This window comes from Myotis myotis, unplaced genomic scaffold (genome assembly GCF_014108235.1).
Source record: "Myotis myotis isolate mMyoMyo1 unplaced genomic scaffold, mMyoMyo1.p scaffold_m19_p_59, whole genome shotgun sequence".
Lineage (NCBI taxonomy): Eukaryota > Metazoa > Chordata > Mammalia > Chiroptera > Vespertilionidae > Myotis > Myotis myotis.
Window position 1 is genome coordinate 429,581 of NW_023416367.1, and position 19,804 is coordinate 449,384.

The 19,804-nt window shown below is 60.3% G+C and overlaps 1 protein-coding gene across 6 annotated transcripts in view; it reads left to right on the plus strand.

The window, feature by feature from the left end:
- The window catches only part of PSD4 (pleckstrin and Sec7 domain containing 4), a 32,154-nt gene extending 13,440 nt beyond the window's left edge, over positions 1-18,714 (plus strand). For 3 of the 6 annotated variants that reach the window (XM_036311631.1, XM_036311630.1, XM_036311629.1), the window contains 16 exons: positions 3,879-4,895; positions 5,958-6,074; positions 6,261-6,378; positions 6,800-7,187; positions 10,290-10,466; positions 10,936-11,016; positions 11,177-11,289; positions 11,492-11,550; positions 11,699-11,788; positions 12,739-12,782; positions 13,026-13,186; positions 14,139-14,209; positions 14,342-14,505; positions 15,013-15,157; positions 15,406-15,549; positions 17,141-18,714. In XM_036311631.1, coding sequence (XP_036167524.1) covers positions 3,987-4,895; positions 5,958-6,074; positions 6,261-6,378; positions 6,800-7,187; positions 10,290-10,466; positions 10,936-11,016; positions 11,177-11,289; positions 11,492-11,550; positions 11,699-11,788; positions 12,739-12,782; positions 13,026-13,186; positions 14,139-14,209; positions 14,342-14,505; positions 15,013-15,157; positions 15,406-15,549; positions 17,141-17,398 — 3,039 coding nt within the window. In that variant the 5' untranslated portion in view covers positions 3,879-3,986 and the 3' untranslated portion in view covers positions 17,399-18,714. Of the gene's footprint in view, positions 1-2,010; positions 3,465-3,878; positions 4,896-5,957; positions 6,075-6,260; positions 6,379-6,799; positions 7,188-10,289; positions 10,467-10,935; positions 11,017-11,176; positions 11,290-11,491; positions 11,551-11,698; positions 11,789-12,738; positions 12,783-13,025; positions 13,187-14,138; positions 14,210-14,341; positions 14,506-15,012; positions 15,158-15,405; positions 15,550-17,140 lie in introns of those variants that run through there. The other 3 variants (XM_036311632.1, XM_036311633.1, XM_036311634.1) reach the window with 3 other exon arrangements.
- The last annotated feature ends 1,090 nt before the right edge of the window (positions 18,715-19,804 follow it).

Genomic DNA, 19,804 nt, shown 5'->3' on the forward strand with positions numbered 1-19,804 from the left:
TTAGTCCCCTCAGGGCCTTCGCCAGGTTTGAAGGATGGGCGGCAAATGGGCCTGTCGCCCTAACCTCCTGGACATCTGCAAACAAGGAGCTGCCCAGCTCGGGGCTCAGAGCCTGCTGAGCTGTTTGTGGAGTGAGGGGGGCGTCCCAGAGGGGTGAGGAGCCCAGCCTGGCCTGAGCCCTCCCCGTGCGCCTAGCCCTTCCCTGGGCTGCAGCTGCTCCGGGACCTGTTGGTGCTCTGCCCCATTCTCTGCCCCATCATCCCTCCTCTCTGCCTGAGTCCTGGCTGACCCTGACCCTGACCCCCCACAGGGTCCTCAGCGCCCCCAGAGCCTCCCTCCTCCCCCTCTCACTCCTCCCCCTCTCCCTCCCTGCGCATTTGCATTAGGGCTCCTGGTGTGGCAGGAAGTGGGGCCTGCCCTGAACTTGGCCTGCTCGGTCCCCAGCTTCAGGTAGGGGCGTCAGTCCTGCAGCTCCTGACAGAGGCCTCAACCTGGGCTCCCTCCCTGAGGGCCGACATTTCTGACCGGGCTCCTGCACAGGGACAGCACCCAGCACTTCCTCAATCCCTGCACAGGCCAGGAGCCTTTGCTTTTTCCAATGGAAGGAAACAACTTCCACAGTGAAAGGAAGGCATGTTTGCTGAGTGGAAGCTTAAAAGGAGAGACACAGAGTCCAGGAGGAGATGCGGGGCTGGCTGGCTCTGAGGCCGCTGAGAGTGAGGTGCCCACCAGGCCGCTGCGCTGGGAGGGAGGCCGTTGGTGTGTTTCGCTTCTCTGAGTGGACCCTCCACGCAGCAGAGTAAAGGAGCAGGCAGGGCCCGGCACTGGCGCTGACCCGCTCCCGTCCCATAACAGGCCTGTGGAGCAGCGTCCTCCCTCTCATCTCCGTGTTCTGCAGACCAGGAAGCAGGTGGCATTTCTGACCAGCCAGTGGCTGGTCAGCTGCCGTTAGGGTGTGAGTCCAGTCTGTGGGCCTCAGGTGTGGTCGTGCAGGATGCCCAGGCCATCACCTGTCCCAGGGCAGGCTGTCTGCAGCCTCTTGCAGGCAGAGGGTAAGCCCTGTGCCCAGCCAGGGGGAGAAACGCAAGCGCAATCCTCAAAAGCACAGTTCAGCTCCCAGACGGGGTTCCCTCCTGTCCCAGCATCACAAAGGAGCTGCCTGAACCCAGGCAGGTGGAACCCAGGTGGAGTGGAACCAGCAGTGGGGGTCTGTGTCCTGGTCCCCAGCTCAGCCCATCAGCGGGCACAGGCGCAGCCCCTGCGGAGTTCTCCTCCAGAGACCCCTCGAGATGGGACTTGCCTGACGTGAATTTAGCTGACGAAGCCGGGGCCGCAGTGGACCCGTGCCCGCCCCCCTCACTGTCTTCTGGAGCGTCAGCATTTTCCTGGATCCTTCTCCCAGAACTTATCCTCGAACTTCTGAGCCCTCACGGAGCTTAGAAAATGAGGGGCCACTGTATCTTAGGAGTGGCAAACCCCCTTGTGAGACGTGTGGCAGACTTTCTCCCTCCTTTGTTCTGAGGATACCTGAGATAAGCTATTTCAAGAGATTTCACTGAACACCAAGAGTGGAGAAAAAAGTAAACCAAGAAGATTCTAGATGCAGGAGACCAGGCACGCCTCCGCCTGGGAGGTGCCACCTGCCCCCAGAACAGGCTGGTCGCCCCCCTTGACCCTGGATCCTTAACCCTTGCTGGGTCAGGACGGGTGGGACTGCCTTGGTGGCTGTAAGTCACCTCTCTCCTCAGGTCCTTCCACCCCTCCATTCAGGGAGGAGAAATTGAAAAAAGAAAAAAAAAGGTGGGGCGGGGAGGGAGATAGAGATAGAGACCCAGACAGATAGAAAGATGATAGATAAGATTATAGATGATAGATAGATAGATAGATAGATAGATAGATAGATAGATAGATGATAGATAATAGAGAGATAGATAGACTGGTAGTAATAGATAATAGGTAGATATTTCTTAACCCTCAATTGCCTGAGGGTCCCCCAGTCTCCTGTCCGTCCAGCTGCTCCTGGGAAAAAGGGACACACATGAGCGTGTTGGCTGCTGGCCCCGCAGTGGCACCTAGGGACAGCTCTGCCGCCTGGGCTTCCTGGGAGGAAGGTGCAGTTGGCTCAAGGGCAGCCTGGCCCTCAGGTCGGAAGGTCACGTGATGCTGAATCTCCTCTCAGCCCAGGCTCCCAGGCCCCCAGTGAGTTTGTTGAGCATCTGTCATCCCTCCCTCCCCATTCTCACAAACACCTCCCAGTGACACCTCAGCCCACAGCCTTGCTCTGACAGTGGGAGCAGAGAGTGAGCGACTGCTCACAGGGCTCTGTGACTGCAGGGTTTTGAAGAGAGCGATGGCAAGAGAGCGCAGACCCTTCCCCCCTGAGCTCCCTGCACGTTTTTGGAACTTGGCACTTTAGCGTCTCCATTAGTAGGAGAGAGATGTGGCCGCTGTCCGGTTCCTGTAGCTGCCAGGAGCTCATGGTGAAGCAGGTGCGGTGGGTCGTGTTGCGGGGTCCACACGTTCCTTGCACCCCCCCGGGGGGCCGGGGGGGCAGGGTTGCCGGAAGAAATCCAGGAAGCCCAGTTATGTCTATGCTTCAGAGAAACAATGAATACTTCTTTGGTGCAAGTATGTCCCAAATATTGGGAATGGGTGTCCTATATATTTATTTGCTAAATGTGGCAGCCCTGCCACGCGCAGCTGTGACCCCAAATGGAATTGCCGGCTGGAGCCAAGACCCCTCCCACCAGGCTCTGCAACCGCAAGTCTCACAGGGGGTCCTGGACTTTGTAATCAACACTAAGGTTGTTTCTAACCTGCTTGACCTGAAGCACAACCACACCCCCACCCCGAACTTTACAGATGGGAGAGAGCATAACATCAGCGATCACCGAAGTGATTCGATCTAAGTGTAGAATTAACGTTGACCTACGTGGCTGCTCTGTGTACATACGCGTATTTATTGATAAGTACATGTTTGCAAAGATGGGTGTGGGACTCCTTCTTGTAAAAACTTGCAGGGCACCCTCTTCCCTCACCCTGCCCGCCATCTCTGGCATGTGAACTCTTCCCGTCAAGCGGGTTCTCCTGTGACAGCGGAGGTGTGACGTCACTGGTGCCGCAAGCAGGCCCTGAGGCTGGTCATGTGCAGATGCAGGTGTGGGGTTTGGAGGGATGAGGACGCCTGGGAGAAGAGTCTGAGGCAAAGGAAAAAGAAGAGATGTGACGAGGCCAGGGGCGCATTTCATCCGGGAACTGGGTGTCATAGGGCCTGTGTTTAACCTTTCCCTTCCTGAGAGCCAGAACGAGGCGGAGACAGTCCAGCGACGAGTCTCACAGGCCAGGGCGTCACCTGGCCAAGCTGACGGCCGTAAACCAGCCCCCGCCGGCCAGTCTTGCAAAGGACGAGGTTCTAGAGACAGGAGACTACGGAGTGGGAGGAAGGCCGTGGACTTCTTTCCCAGGTGCCTGCTTCTCCCGTGACAGATTCTGTTCCGTTTTCCTCGACTCTGGTCTGTGTTTCTCTGGCTGCCACCTGCTTTGGCTCACGTGCTGCTTTTGGCTCGCCACTGATTTCATGCTGTTCTGAGGCACTTCCATCTCCCGCTGCTGGTTGACTCTCCATTCTCCAGTCGAGATCCCTGAGAGGAGGATCTGCTTCAGCCAGTCCATCTCTTTCAGCTAAGCCACTCGGGCCCCTTCAGCCCACAGATGGGTGTCTTTGGAGTAGGCGGCCGAGATGGTAGGGTCAGAGGGCTGTGGAGGGCAGTGTACCCCAGCCGGGGCCATGGACATGGCCAGGACCCCCAAGTACATCTGACACACTAGACAGGAGCTGGCAGCCCCTTGCTGACCTGCTGTACTTTGGGTATTTCCAGGGCAGAGTGGATCTCCGTTGCCCCCCTGGCCAGCAGGCCCCCTAATCCACACAATGGGACTGTGACGGTGGACACTGCTGGGGACCCCCGCACACTTGCTCTCCGTGGATGATGGATGACAACACACTCTCTGAACACCCAGAACCCGTGGAATTTCTCAACGTCTGTTTGAGCGACAACCTGCAGCCCCACCCAGGAGTACAGCCCAGGGAAACGAGCAGCCGTCCTGACCCGCCTGGACCTTTGCAGGAACTGACCTGGGCGTCGGACCCTTCTGAGTCCACGGGGAGGCGAGATGCTCATGCCGGGGGCTCTAGGGCCGAGCCCGAGGGCCTGGGGAGCGGGTCTTCCCAGGGGGGCCCACAGCAGAACCCCAGCTCGTCCACGCAGGTGGTGTTCTGGGCGGGCATCCTGCAGGCCCAGATGTGCGTCCTGGACCTGGAGGAGGAGCTGGAGAAGACTGAGGGGCTCCGGGCCGAGCTGAGGTCCTGCATCCCCACGGCCCCTGTGGACCTCCCCCCGTTCCCCTCCAGCCCGGCGGCCCCCCTGGATCCGGGCCCCCCCGCCAGCCCTCCCTCAGGGGAGGACAGCAGCAGGCCTGAGGGAGAAAGCCAGACCCAGGTGTCCCCTGGGGAGGGGACGCCAGACTCCTCCCCAGAGTGGGGTGCCGAGGAGGAGAGCCTGTTCTTTGACAACCCCCTCTTCCTGGAAAGCCCTGGCTCAGAGACCAGCGCTCCCAGAGAGCGCTTCTCCTGGGGGCACCCCGACTCCTGTGCTGTCGAGGACGATGATGGGAGGCCTGAGAGCCCGCAGACCCTGGAGCCTCCTCTCCTGCTGGGCAGGGTGCCGTGGGGGCTGGGCGATGAGCCAGACTCCGGGGACAGCACGGCTGAGTCCAGCGGGCACACCACCCCTCCGTTCCCTGTGCCCACCTACAAACCACACTCCTTCTCCTGGGCTGAATTGGACAGCGCCCAACAGGCTCCCGCAGCACCTCCCTGCTGGGCAGGGAGCGAGGTAAGCTGGGCCTTGGGCACCCACCCAAGTGGGGGGCCGGGCCTGGGACACAGAAGGACAGGCCTTGCTCTGTGGTCGCCGGCCCAGACACTCTCCACATGCCGGGGCCTTTGGGGACCCTGGAGAAATAAGACAGGAAGGCAGGACCAGCGAGGCCTTTAGAATTATGGGAAAGTGGACAGATACTGCCATGGGCACTGAACGTCCGTCCGCACCATTACATCCACGTCTCCATCTCGCCAGCTCAGGGGCGTGGCTGGGCACAGGGGGTTGGGTTAGGGTGGGGGGGGGGGCGGTAGCCCCTCCAGGTGCAGCCTGTTCCTGCCCATCCTCAGACTGTTCTCTCCCTCCTCCAACACACCCCAACCCCAGCCGTAGCTGCAGGGGTCAGCTGCAAGGTGCCCTCTGCCCCCAGGAGGTTTCTGTCCATCAGTCCTCTCTTTGCTTAGAGGCTGCAGCATTTTGTTACTTTTAGCTCACCATCTCTCATTCCTCCTCCCGCCCAGTGTCAGCGGGTCAGGCCCACAGGAGGGTGGCAGCCGCGCTTGCTATCAGCGAGGACAGTTCTGGGGACAAGTGTGCGAGACAATAGGGGCACAGTTTTCCCAGGGCGGCCTCTGCTGAAGAGATAAGGCAGCTTCAGATGGCGGAGCAGGGCCGTGACTCTAATCTCAGAACCCAGAGGCCGCGGAGGCCTGCTGCCCGGAGGGGATCCCCCCACCCAGGCTGCCCCCCGCCCCCATGTGGGCTGGCCTCCTGGCTCTGGGGCCCTGGGGGTCACCGAGGGAAGCCTGGGGCCCTGTCCTCCTTGAGCTTGCAGGGTGCTCCCACCGGGCATGGCAGACCCTGCCCGTGGCCGCCTGGGGGCTGTTGCCCTCCCCATCACACAGCCCCTCCTTGGGCTGGTGCTGCGGGAGGCAGGGCCCCCGGGGGGACTGTGGAGGGGAGAGGACGGGCTGAGAAAACAAGTCAGTGGACATGGCCTGGGGCTCGGAGGGTATGGGATGCCCTGGGGATTGCTTCCCAGGGTCAAACCGCTCTCCTCTCCTTTTCTCCCCTAAGACTTCTCTGGCAGGCGGCCTTGGCCCTGCAGCATCCTCTGTGGACAAGGCACTGACCTGGGACACAGGGCATGTCAGATCTGACCCCAGCCCTGCCACCCATCCTGTGCATCCTCCGGCAAGTACCTTCCCTCCCTGTGCCTCCCCTCCCCTCTCTGCGCAGGGCTCAGCACCAGCACTCCTAGGGTCCTCCCCTCCAGGATCCTCCGCGGGACGCAGGATCCCCGCTGGGTGGGCCAGCACAGCAGGCGGGGCGTGTCACTGTTAGTCATTCTCTTCCCTCTCCCTCCCCTTCCATTCTCAGGGCCTCCAGGGCTCATGGATACCCTGTGCCTCTCAACAGGCCCTGCCCCGTCCTGAGGGCGGGCAGACAGAGCAGGGCCCTTCCTGGCCCCAGGTGCCTCTTACCTCCCAGGACAGAGGTGAGACCCAGTGGAGGGCCCGGGACTTGGGGCGGTGGGAGGCTTTGCCATCTGGAGTGGGACAAAGGTCATTCTTGGATCCGTGGGTGTTATGAGGGCCCCCCTGTTAGATAGACCTGTGACATCATCAGGACCATGGGTTTACGTACTCCCCTCACTGAGGAAATGTACGGGAGACCCAGGCCTGGGTCCTAGTGGTTCACCTGCCCGAGCCTGGCTGCCTTGGGGCTGGGATCCCGGGAGCCCTATGCCCTGCACGTGGGAGGACACCGCCCGGAGGAGGGACTGGACGTGCTCCCCAGCGGCAGGGAGGAGCCCTGGGAGGGGGCCCAGGGAGGAGGCCGAGGGCTGTCTGCTCTGCCAGGCCCCGGGCCCCCAGCCTGCTGCTCGCCCGCTGCCAGCTCACTCCACTCTCCCGCAGGTGACAGAGATGCCGAGTGTCCCCAGGAGTCTGCTCCCTGCACCCCTGGCCCCCGCCCCTGGTGGGGCCCAGCCTCTTCGCCGGAGCCCAGCAGCCCTGAGTCTGAGAGCAGAGGCCTCGGGCCCAGGCCCAGCCCCGTGTCCTCATCCTCCTGGGAAGGCAGCCCGCAGCCCCAGGGCTGCCACCCCAGCAGCACCTTCCCCACGTGGACACTAGACGCTTCCCGCCTGGCCCTCCTGGAGACGCAGGTGGCACAGCCACAGTCCTCAGAGACAGAGGAGGCCTCCGAGGCCCCGGACCCAGGGGAGGAGGTGAAGAGTGAGGGTCCTGCGGGCACTGCCCACGCCGGAGCTGTCCAGCCCGATGCTCACCTGGCTTCCACAGGAGGGTAAGTGCGGGCTGGCAGCGGCTCCTCCTCAGGCGCGTCCGGGGGTCCTGGTCTGGGAGTGGGAGCAGCGCACGCAGGGATTTGGCGCTCCTGTTAGTTAAGCCGGGATCGTGTGCCTGGCACCAGCAGGGCTCTGAGGAAGACAGGGCAGGTTTGGAAGCATCGGACACCAAAGAGCAGACAGTCATACACATGGGGTGGGATCTGAGCCAGAGCCTGTCCAAGGCTGGACAGCAGGAGGGGCGAGTGTCCGGGAAACCAAGCCAGGCCCATGTGCCCAGAGAGATGGGAGCCACGCCAGGTAGGTGTGGGCGTGGGAGGTCAGAGCACGGGACGTGGGGTTGCACAGGCTTTGACTCTGAGGAGGCATCTGGGAGAAGTTAACGTAGGAGCCTGGGCCCGGGAGCTGGCTCAGATCTCAGGGGAGCCGGAGCACCACGGTGGGCTTTCCTGGGACCAAGGGAAGGGGTCTGGGGGCTCAGAGCAGCCCGAGTAACCCAGAACTGAGGCCAGAGGTGGGAACAGGCCAGGTGGGAAGCCAGCCTCATTCCGCCCCTCCAGATGGGGGTGAAGACACCAGCCCCTGGTGTCCCAATGGGAAAGGGGGTTGTTCTCTGGCTGGCGAAGGAGAGGTCATACTGGAGAGGCCAGGAGGAAGCAGTGGTGGTGCAGGTCCTGGACCTGAAGCTGCACTGCCTGCAGGGTCAACCCCACTCCCATCCCTATGCCCCTGCATGTAGCTTAGAGCCCATCCTATGACATCACAGAGCCCATCCTATGACATCACAGAGCCCATCCTATGACATCACAGAGCCCTTCCTATCAGATCACAGAGCCCATCCTATCAGATCACAGAGCCCATCCTATCACATCACAGAGCCCTTCCTATCAGATCACAGAGCCCATCCTATGACATCACAGAGCCCATCCTATGACATCACAGAGCTCATCCTATGACATCACAGAGCTCATCCCATCATATCACAGAGCCCATCCTATTGGATCACAGAGCCCTTCCTATGACATCACAGAGCTCATCCCATCAGGATCACATGGCCAATCCTATAAGGATCACAGAGCCCCTCCTATCACATCACAGAGCCCATCTATTCAGATCACAGAGCCCATCCTATTAGGTCAAGAGTCCATCCTATCAGGATCACAGAGCCCCTTCTATCAGATGACAGAGCCCCTCCTATCAGATCACAGAGCCCCTCCTATAGGATCACAGAGCCCCTACTATCACGTCACAGAGCCCATCCTATCAGATCACAGAGCCCATCCCATTACATCACAAAGCCACCCAATCGGATCACAGAGACCATCCTATCACATCACAGAGCTCATCCTATGACATCACAGACCCCATCCTATCACATCACAGAGCCCATCCTATCATATCACAGAGCCCATCCTATTTGATCACAGAGCCCTTCCTATGACATCACAGAGCTCATTCTATCATATCACAGAGCCCATCCTATCACATCACATAGCCCATCCTATCACATCACAGAGCTCATCCTATCGGGATCACAGAGCCCATCCTATCTGACCACTGAGCCCATCCTATCAGATCACAGAGCCCATCCTATCAGATCACCCAGCCCATCCTATTGGATCACAGCGCCCTTCCTATCAGATCACAGGGCCCATCCTTTTGGGCCACAGAGTCCAATCTATCACATCACAGTGCCCATCCTATCTATCAGATCACAGTGCCCATCCTATCGGATCACAGAGCCCTCCTCCTCGGGCACCTGGCCACTCCACTGTCCTTGGAGATGCAGAGGCTGGGCCATCACCGGGGCTCAAAATCTAGACAGAGAGGGACCCTCTCCCAAAACCAGTTACTTCAGCCCAAAATAAATCAAGGAGACCCATCTCAAATGAGAACCGTACTTCTGGAGTAAATAATGAAAGGGTTAATTGGGGCCTTTCTTGGTAAGTGATACTAAAGATTCCATAAATAAGCATATTGAGTCTTATATTTAACACAATAGAAGAGGTTTAATTTTCCAGGCATAAGCTTGCTGGCCCCATAGCTATCTTTCATTCACACACAACTTTCACAGTGAGATCACCGGGGCTTATTTCATTTTAGTAACAGCTCTGTTAAGATACAAATCACTCTTGAAGGTGTACAATCCATGGCAATTTATATTTGCAGAGGGGGCTTTTCCCTCCCAAGTGTCTCTCCATCCCGATACCATTTTAGGAAGAGCACCAACTGACAGGGTCATTTTGGTAAAGTATTTTAGGGCTTCGTCCGCCGATCATCCATAGAGTTAGTTGTCTGTAGATGGGACAAGTGTGTCTGTTTCACTTCCTGCTCTTCACTGTTCGCCGGACTAACTCTCCCGGCTTCTCGGTCAGTGGCTTTCCGTGTGGTTCCTGGCATCTTCCCGCATCACTTTCCCCGACTTCATCAAAGCCTGCGAGTTTTTGCCAGATTCGTTACTTTACTTTTCAGTTGGTTTGTATTCTGTTTGCCCTGCCCTGTTGGGTGTGTCTGAGCATCAGGACCTTGTAAGAAGTTCCCAGCAGACATGGAGCCCATTCCTTGGCGAGAGGGCCCTTATCAGTGAGATTCTCAGGTTAGGATGAGTTCTGCTTCCCTGCACAATCCCTCACTGTGGCAGCTTGGATAGCGAGCATTCAGATAATGACGATACCAGGGCGGGGTGGTGCTGTTGCCAGGGCAACCGAAGCGTTGGGTGGAGGTGGGACTGGTGACCTCTGAGGGTCTGCGTGTCAGACTGAGTTGGTGGGGTGGCCGGCCGGCACTCACTCGTGCCAGGCCACCATCTTGTCCTGTCTCCACGGGAAGGCCTTCCCCCGCACCAGGGAGAGACAGCGCAGGGCGACGCCCCGCCTTCGCCACCCCGAAGCCAGTCTGGCTTCCTCTTCTTGCCTCATCCAAGCACCTTCCTTGGTCGCAGGTCTGGCCGGTCGCAGGTCTGGCTGGTCGCAGGTCTGGCCGTGGAAGCTGGAGCTGGAGGGTGTGGGAGGGGCAGGCGTGCTGAGGGCTCCTGCAGGACCTGACCCAGAACCCATGTGTGCCCATCCACGTGAGAGAGAGGACACGATGGCCTTTTGCAGGCTTCCTGAGAGCCCCGTGCCCCAAGGCAAATCCCCAGAGGAGGGCCAGGGGCCACAGGCTGCAGACAAGCTGGCCAACGGCGTCAAGACGGACAAGCGGGCCTGGGACCTGGCCTCCCGCCTCTATCGCCTGGAGGGTTTCCGGAAGTCCGAGGTGGCCGTGCACCTGCGGAAGAAGTAAGGGGCTCAGCCTGAGCGAGGGGCCCTTCCCTTGGGTGAGACGGGCAGGCTTGCTCCACCATCCACCCCTCCCCAACCCTTCAGCCCATTGTTGCCCTCTCACCCCATCGTCCTGTCCTGGTTGTACCCGTCCCCTGTCCAAACCTTCCTCTTCCTGTCACACTGGTGTCACCCCTTCTCCACACACTTGACCCAGTTTAGAGCCATTGGATTGGCCAGTTTGCCTCCCAGCCCTGATCACGTGTGGCCCTGCCACCCAGCATGAGGTGGGGGCCGCTACAGATCAGACCCTGGCTGTCCCTTGCCCTCTCGGGTCCCAGGGTCCGGCTGGCTGGGCCTTTGCCTTGCTTGGGGCCCCCAGTCCCAATTCCCAGGCCCTGGGATGTGTGCAGACCTGGGGTTCCCCCTGTGCCTGTGCCTCCTGCCCCCTCCTCCACCCAGACATGATCTCCATTTCCCTCCACAGCAATGACTTCAGCAGGGCTGTGGCTCAGGAGTACCTGTCCTTCTTCCAGTTCGGTGGCCAGAGCCTGGACCGGGCCCTTCGGTAACGCCTGGGCCCTCCCTGGGGAGGAGGGGTGGCCGGGCAGACCCTGCCCGAGCTCGGGGCCTGCTGTCCAGCCTGAGGAGGGGTGGCCGGGCAGACCCTGCCAGAGCCCGGGGCCTGCTGTCCAGCCCGGGCCTGTCCTGATCCGGGCCTCCTCCAGGAGCTTCCTCCAGGCGCTGGTGCTCAGCGGGGAGACCCAGGAGCGGGAGCGAGTCCTGTTCCAGTTCTCCAGGCGCTTCCACCACTGCAACCCCGGGCTCTTCTCCTCAGTAGGTAGGAGGGCAGGGCTCTGGTGCCGCGGGTGGAGGGAGCCTGCTCGGGAGTTCCCTGCTCAGGAGTTCCCTGGTGGCAGCGGGTGGGTGTGCTTGGGGGCTGTGGAGAACCAGAAGCACTTGGGGGTGCCCTGCCCAGTGTGGGCAGAGCGAGAGCCGAGTCCGGTCCCAGCACTTTCTCTCCACTCACCTCCCTGGGACAGATTCTGTGCACACCTTGACGTGCGCCATCATGCTCCTGAACACGGACCTGCACGGCCAGGTGAGCAGGTGGGGATAGCGTCTGTGGGACCGGAGGCCTAGGAGGGGCCAGGAAGGACCGTGGGGAAGTGGAGAAGGTTCCAGGGTGGCTGGCCGGGTGCTTCCTCTTGGTGGGGGTGCCAGCTGTCCTGCTTCTCTCTGTGCCGCAGAACATTGGGAAGAGCATGAGCTGCCAGGAATTCATAAGCAACCTGAACGGCCTGCAGGACGGCGGGAACTTCCCCAAGGAGCTGCTGAAGGTGCGCTGCCAGGGCTGCCCACGGAAGGCTCCCTACCTCCCAGGGCCTGAGCCGGGCTCCTGGTCCCCAGGGGATGCTGCGCTTGGGCCTGGCTTCACCCAAATATCCGGCAAGGACAGGGCCCCTTGACTGACTGCAGTGTCACCGGGGGATTTTTAGCTCATGCAAACGCCCAGCCCTGCCCCGGGCCTCCTGGACCAGACTTCTGGGGCTGGAGCCCCCAAAATGGTCACAAAGCTCGATTCTGAGGCCTGTGAAATCGGAGAAGCACTGTTTTTTTCTTCTCTAAGTGAAAAGAGGCAAAACTTCAAAAAGAGAAAGTCTAGAGCCAGTGCTCCGGCGTTTGAATTCTTGTCTTGGACAGTATAACACGTGGCCAACTTGGGTTCCTCCTGGGGTCGAACCACTGAAGAATTGTTGTCACAACGACATCAAGTGAGTCAGGAGCTCACACAGTGCCTGGCACACAGTGTGCTCATTAGCAATCGCAGCATTTCTTGAGCACTTATTAGGTGCCAGGCACCTGCAGGTGTGCCCAGGACTACACAAAGCTGGCAGGATGCATCTATGTGAATACTGTTACATCATGTGAAAGCTCAGCACCTCATTCATTCATTCACTGTAGTCATTGGCCCCATCAGTCAGCCGGCCCTGCTCTGGCAGCCCCCTCCATGCAGGATGGTATGTGGACGAGTCCTTTGGAGAGAAGTTCAGGCCTCGCTGAGCTCAGGCAGAGACTAGGACAGCACAATGTCCGGCACATGGCAAATGCCCCATGGTCGGCGGCATGCATGTGTGCGTGCGCAGATGAGCTCCTTCCCATTCGTGGAAGGGGGGCAGCTGTGTTGGGTGGAAGAGGCAGGCTGCAGCACCCCCCACCCTACTTCTGCCAGATGGAGTTTGGGCCTCGCAGCCTGAGGCTCCCTGACCACCGTGTGCCTCTGTTCCAGGCCCTGTACTGGTCTATCCGGAGTGAGAAGCTGGAGTGGGCCGTGTAAGTGACCTTCCCTCCCCACACTCCTCACTTCCCTCCCCATCCTTCCCCTCCCATGCCCACCTGAGGGCGGGTAACACCTGGAGGAGCCAGGGGTGGGGTGGGGGGGGGGGCTTGCGGAAGACGGAACAGATGGGTTGGCTTTGAAAGATTTCTTCTGGGGTGTCCTGAGATGTGGCTCCCCAGTGAGAGAGAAAGGGTGGGGGGCCCTGTCAGCACCTCAGCCTGCTTCTCTCTGTTCAGGGACGAAGAAGACGAAGCCAGACCCGAGAAGGCCCGGTCCTCACCACTCGGCGGCAAGATGAGCAGCCCCTTCCTCCAGCCGGCCCTGGACCCCACGGGGCCCACCTACAAGCAGGGCATCCTGGCTCGGAAGATGCATCACGACGTGGACGGCAAGAAGAGTGGGTGCCGGCTGCCATGCGGGGCCTCTGTCTGTGGGGTGCGGGGGGCTCTGCTCAGGGACACGTGCTGATGTGTGCACAGGGTAACTGCCTCGACAGTGACTGTGTGAGGCACAGCCGGGAGGGTGGGGGGCAGACCCAGGAGGGACCCGCTATTTCTGCCCCTGAGCCCCGTGCTGAGGCAGAAGCCAGACAAGCACGTCGGTGTGTGACTGTAGGAAGGGCCAGATCAAGGATGGGCTGTGGAGGGGGCGAGGTTTGGGATTCTGTTTTGGGGTGGATGTGGGAGACAACAGGTTCAGGCTCCTGGGAAATGATGAATCTGAGCTGAACCTCGGAAGGTCTGGGTATCTGAAGCTGGGCAGAGGGTGTCCCTCATGAGGAAGGAGCAGACATAGTTTGTTCCAAACATGGCGGGTGTGAGAGAGGACGCTGGGAAACGCACTGGGGGCAGCATCGCCCAGGTCTGCAGTTGGGCCTCATGCCCAGGTGGCTGGAGCTGTAGAGCAGGGCACCAGCATGACGAGGGCACCAGCAGCCAGGGCACCAGCATCCCACAGGCCCGTGCATGCGGTGACCACAGGGAGCAGGCCCTCTCCTGCCCACGGGCTCCAGCCCCGTGCCTCTCGGGAAGGGCCCATGAAGTTGAGGTCATCCGCAGGGCCCTGAAGGATGTCCGAGCTGGGGCTGTGCTTGTGTCTGGAGAGGGGATGGCCTGTCGAATTTGTTGTCTGTCAATAGTTCTCATCTGTTTGGGTTTCCATGGTGACTGCCTGTGTGTAGGACGTGGCCCATGCCTGTTTGTGACTGTGTTTTGTATGTCTGAGTGATTCTGTGCACCTGGGGCTGGGGGCTGGAGCTGGTGTGAGGGGTGAAAAGCAGGGGCCTGGGCGTATCTGTGGGTATCTGGGTGGGGTGCCCCCACTCACCTGTGCGTTCCGCTCCTGGGCAGCGCCATGGGGCAAGCGTGGCTGGAAGATGCTCCACACCTTGCTCCGAGGGATGGTCCTCTACTTCCTGAAGGTAGGCAGGGTGTCCACATCCCGGTGAGGGGGTGGGGGGAGGGGGAGGGGGCGGGGGGGGGACAGGGGAAGGCCCAGAATGGTGAGGGGCCGCTACTGAAAACCTCTTTCCTGAGCCGCTGTGCCATGGCAGGGAGGGGACCACGGCCCCGAGGGGGAGAGTTTGGTGGGGCAGATGGTGGACGAGCCCGTGGGGGTGCACCACTCGCTGGCCACGCCGGCCACCCATTACACCAAGAAGCCACACGTCTTCCAGCTGCGGACTGCCGACTGGCGCCTCTACCTCTTCCAGGCACCGTGAGTCTGGGTGGGAGACAAGCAGAAGGCCCCGCTTCCTGTCCCCTGAGCCCTGCTCCTCTGAGGGCTGCGGCCCTCCCTGATGGGGCTGCCACCTGGACAGCAGACCTCAGGCACCCTGCTGAGGGGCTCTGAATGCACCCCAAGGCGGGCTCCTGCAGCCACGCCCGCCCACGGCCCACTTGGCCAGGGAGCGGCTCTGCCCTGTCAGCCCAGGTCAGCCTCCCAGGTTTGAACAGAGGACTCTGGGGTAACGATGACATCATTTTGGGGGCATTTGATGTAAAATCTGTTGCCGTCTGAATTTTCCTCTTTGGTGAAGGGAAAATGCACCCGCGGAGGTCAGCCACTCTGCTAGCCACAGGGCTTCTGGCTTCTTGGGGCTCCAGTCCTGAGATGCTGGACTGCCCTGCCGGGAGAACACCGGAGCTGGGGGCGGGGGTAAGCCACAGGACAGACTCGGAGGCCCTGGGGACCCCTGGGGACCCGCTGCCTCTCTGCCCTCAGCACTGCCAAGGAGATGAGTTCCTGGATCGCGCGCATCAACCTGGCCGCCGCCACGCACTCAGCGCCGCCCTTCCCGGCCGCGGTGGGCTCCCAGCGGAGATTCGTGCGGCCCATCCTGCCCGTGGGCCCTGCCCAGAGCTCCCTGGTACGGCCTCGGGGAGAGGCGGGTGCGGCAGGGGGTGTGGTGGGGTGCGCGCACTGGAAGACTAGAGGAGATGGGGGCCGGGGTTGCGTACCTGGCCCCGGGAGGAGGAAGGCTGCTGCTGAAGCTGCACATCTGGCTCTGGGACCTGAGGGGTTGGGGGGGAGGGGGCGGGGAGCCGGGTGCTGCGCTCCTGGGCCCGGAAGGAGGGGGAGATCGGGATTGCTTCTCCCTCCGCCTCCCGCAACTAGGAGGAGCAGCATCGGTCCCACGAGAACTGCCTGGACGCTGCCTCCGACGACCTGCTGGATCTGCAGAGGAACTTACCCGAGCGGCGGGGCCGCAGCCGGGAGCTGGAGGAATACCGCCTGCGGAAGGAGTACCTGGAGCACGAGGTGAGCCGCCGGCCCCCGTCCGCCCCCTGGTGGCCGCGTCCGGCCCTGCAGCCTTCGCTCCCCTGTGGCTGGCGAGGTGCTGTCTGCGCTCTTGCGCTTGCGCAGGGCGTGTCCTGTTCTGGGATCACGGACCAGCTGCTTATCTGAAACGCTATTAAGGGACATTATTTTTATAACTGTTTTCTCCTGAGAGTATATTTGGCAGGAAAAAGTATTTTATATTATTTCCCCTAACACCTACCTAATAATAGGCTGTATTTGTGGCGCTTGTATTACTTGCTCGGGTTATCTTGTTAAATTACCTAACAACTCTGGGGTAGGGACTATGACCCTCCTTTTACAGATGAGGGAACTGAGGCATCGAGAGAGCAAATGAGTCACCCAAACCTGATCAGTGTAGATGCTACTCCAGTCTTAACGAAGGAATGACTTTTATTAGCGCTACGATCGACCCGAAATGTCTCAACGCCCTACCCCACCCCAAGCTCTGCTTTGGCCTGATGCTGGTGCACATTCTAGAACAGGGGTCCTCAAACTACGGCCCGCGGGCCACATGCAAATACAAATATTGTATTTGTTCCCGTTTTGTTTTTTTACTTCAAAATAAGATGTTCAGTGTGCATAGGAATTTGTTCATAGTTTTTTTAAACTATAATCCGGCCCTCCAACAGTCTGAGGGACAGTGAACTGGCCCCCTGTTTAAAAAGTTTGAGGACCCCTGTTCTAGAACCTAAGCAGCCAGTGCAGGTGAGGGGCAGTGTGACAACAGAGGGGTCAGAGGTGATCCAGAGGCAGAGACCAGAGATGCAATGGTCAGCGTCACCTGCTGGCTGTCCCACCCTCACCTCCTGGTCGTGCCCTCTGGCTTTTTGTTGCACTTATGGCTGTGAGCACTCCATTTCCCAGAGGCCCCAGGTGTGGGCCACAGGTCCCAGGCCTGCCTGCAGAGCTCCCGCCACAGACCAGAGGGGTCTTTAGCAGCCGCCAGCCCTCTGGAGCCCTCCTGTCCTCCTTTACGAGCAGGGTCCTGATGGTACCCCACCCAACCTCCCAGGCTGGGACAAGGAAGTGACCTCAAGGGGTGCCCCCACCCATACCTCCAGGGCTGGGATGACGGCCTCATGGGACAGAGGGTGGGAAAGCACCGAACAAGCTAGAAACCGGATCTGGAGGTGATGGTTACAGAGTCCTTAGGAGTGTGAGCAGACGAGGGCGGTTAGCATCGTGCTCTCCAGATGCCAGTTGTTAACACGCCGCTCAGACTCAGCCAGGTTTCAGCGCAGGCGTGAGTCGTCGTGTGCAGCACTGCACGGGTCTCAGGCCTGCTGGGTCCTGGCCTTTCGGTGTCTGGGAGATGTTGGTTACAGCGCCCGTTGTTGGCCGTTAGAACAGGGCTGGCTGATCTGTGTTACTGTCAGACTGTCCAGATAGTGGCAGGGCTCTAACACGCTACTGCTGTGTTCCCTCTCTCTGCAGCAGTTTTTATTGCCATAGCTTCACACACATGTTATCTGTCCGTCCCCCGTTATCCCAGCCTCCTCCCCACCCGGAGCCAGGCGGTGCTTAAGGGGGGGGTGCCTGTGTGTTGCAGAAAACCCGCTATGAGATGTACGTGCAGCTGCTGATGACCCGTCTGCACTGCCCCTCGGATGACCTGGACCTGTGGGAGGAGCAGCTGGGGAGGGAAGCCGCAGGCCCCCAGGAGCCCAAGCCCAGCCTGAAGAAGTCCCACTCCAGCCCCTCCCTGCACCAGGACGAGGCCCCCACCACCGCCAAGGTGAAGCGCAACATCTCAGAGCGCAGAACCTACCGGAAGATTATCCCCAAGCGGAACCGCCATCAGCTGTGAAGCGTCACTCACAGACTTTGGCCCCTGCTCTGGGGCGGACCTGGGATGCAACCCTGTGGGATGGAGGGGAGGACCCTGCTCTGCTGAGGGACAGGCCTCTCTGAGTCTGCCGGAGTACTGCTCTGCCCTGCTCTGCCCTGAGTCAGGTCCTCAGCCACCCTGGTCCCTGGCCACTCCCGGGGGAGGAGAGAGACCAAAGATTTGGCTCCACTCCCAGAGTTTGTCCCATGTCACTCTTCACTCCTCCAAAATCCAGAACGGCCCCTTTTCCTGGGCCTGGGGCAGCTCAGCGCTTGTGGGGGAGGCAGAGCAGATGGTCCCTGCGCTTCCAGGAGAGAGCCTGGGGCAGCCGAGGCCTCTGGGCGGTGGTCGGTCAGGCCCCGGGGATAGTCTTGTTTTGGGAATCAGGTGACCTGCTGCTGGGAGAGGCCCAGGAAGACCCCTCCCCCCCCAAGCCTCCCGTTGCCCAGACCCTGCTCAGGGTGGGGCCACTGTCAGGGGCAGGGCCTTGAAGGTAGGCAGGTGGCAGGGCTCCCGGAGGCTGGCTCTGGGGACTGCACCTTTGTCTCCTCATCCCTACAGCCGGCCCTGCACCAGGGCCAATGAGAGTGCCCCACCTCCATGCCCAATTGCTAATCAACAGAGCAGAGCCAATGGCCCCAAAGCGGTGGGGGCTCCAGGGCTCTGGGGAGCCCTGAACAAGGGGCCTTTGTGTCCCCAGCGCCAGGAAAGAGGCTCAGATCCCTGGGGAGGCTGAGGAAGAGGTGGTGACACAGCCACTGGGGCTCTCCTAGCAGGAGCTGCCGCTGTGGAAGGGTTGAGAGTCATGGTGGAGGCCTGGACCCCCTCCCCACACCCCAGCCCTTAAAGCTCCATTCCCCAGGGGCACCAGGACCCTCTGGGCCCCTGCCCTCCCTGTATGTCCACTAGAGCTGTCCTCTGGCTACTTTCAGCTGGGCCTGTTCTCAGGGTGGGGCAGGGGGTGGGGAGGGCTCTGGACACCCACGGATCTGAGGCTGTGCCAGTGGGAAGGAGGCTGGGCTGGGGGAGCAGCCACCATTGTCTCTGTTCAGCCAAGTGTGCCCACAGGCTGCCCGCCAAGAGGGGCCTCTGCTGCCTGCCTGCCGCCTGCTGGCTGACGCACTGCCTCTCCACCTTCCTGCTGGGCCTCTCCCTCCCATCCATGCTTGTAACCAGCCCTGTGGCCTGGAACTCTCCCAAGCTGGGCTGGCCCTGGGGGCCACGAGAGGTTTCTGACCAGGGCCAGGGGCTGAGCCATGCACCCAATGGGTGTGCAATAAATACAGGCCAATGAAGAAAGGTGTGCACGAGTGTGTGAGGGTGGAGGGTTGGGCAGCTGGGCCACCTGTTCTTTGTCAGGCTGTATCCCCTCTGCCCTGTGGGCATATGCACGTCTATGAGTATGTACACGTGTCTGCATGTGTATCTGTGTTTATGCATGTCTGTGCATGTGTGTCTGTGTGTCTGCATGTGCATGCCTGTCTGCAGGTGTGTTTGTGTGTCTGTGTGGATGCATGTCTGTGCATGTGTGTGTGTGTCTGTGCATGTGTGTGGAGCATTGTGTGCTTGTGTGCAGGAGTCACACATTTACTATCAAACTGGAGGGGACCTCAGAATCGTTTATTCACCCACTCGTTCATTTATTCACTTCACAAATAATATCGACCACTTTTCATGGGTCAGTGCTAAGGAGCTAAAAATGAATGGACCATGTCCCTGACCTCCCGGAGGGGACGGTGCTGCTCTGGTTCCCAGCGGTCGGCATGGAGACACTCATCTCTCTGTGCGGTGAGCTGAAGACACCATCCCACCCGCCCCCAGGGTTTGGGCCCAGTAGCGTTGGTTCCAGGGCGTGGAACTAGCCACCCCTAGGCCCTGGGTCGCTCTGACATACGACACAGGTAACAGGACGCAGAGTCCGGTCAACCCATGTTATGGAGGTGGAAGCCTGGTTTCAGGTGGACATGACTAGGGCCAGAACTGGCACTGAGCCCGATGGCCTTGGATGAGGTATTTGACCTGACTGGACGCGGATCCTTATTCTAAAACAAGAATGAAAGGCAGAGGGTGTCTGCCCGTGCGCGTGTGTATAACACTCGATGCTTCTTTGCTCATGAAGAACTGGCACCTCCTTTCACTTGGGCACATGAGGCCTGTGGATCCAGGGGCGGGTGCCCAGGTCCTGGCCCGTGGTGCCAGGCTACTCATGCCAGAGGCCTGGCGGGTGGAGACTGGGCTGTTGGGCTGCAGTTATGGTGGGTGGCCACTGGGGGGCGGGCTTGCATCTTCCTGGCTTCTGGGCCCAGGTGCTTGCTGCAGCCCTGGGCTCACGGATGGCAGGAAGCCAGCCTGTCCTGCCATCTACAGAATCAGGAGTGGCTCGGG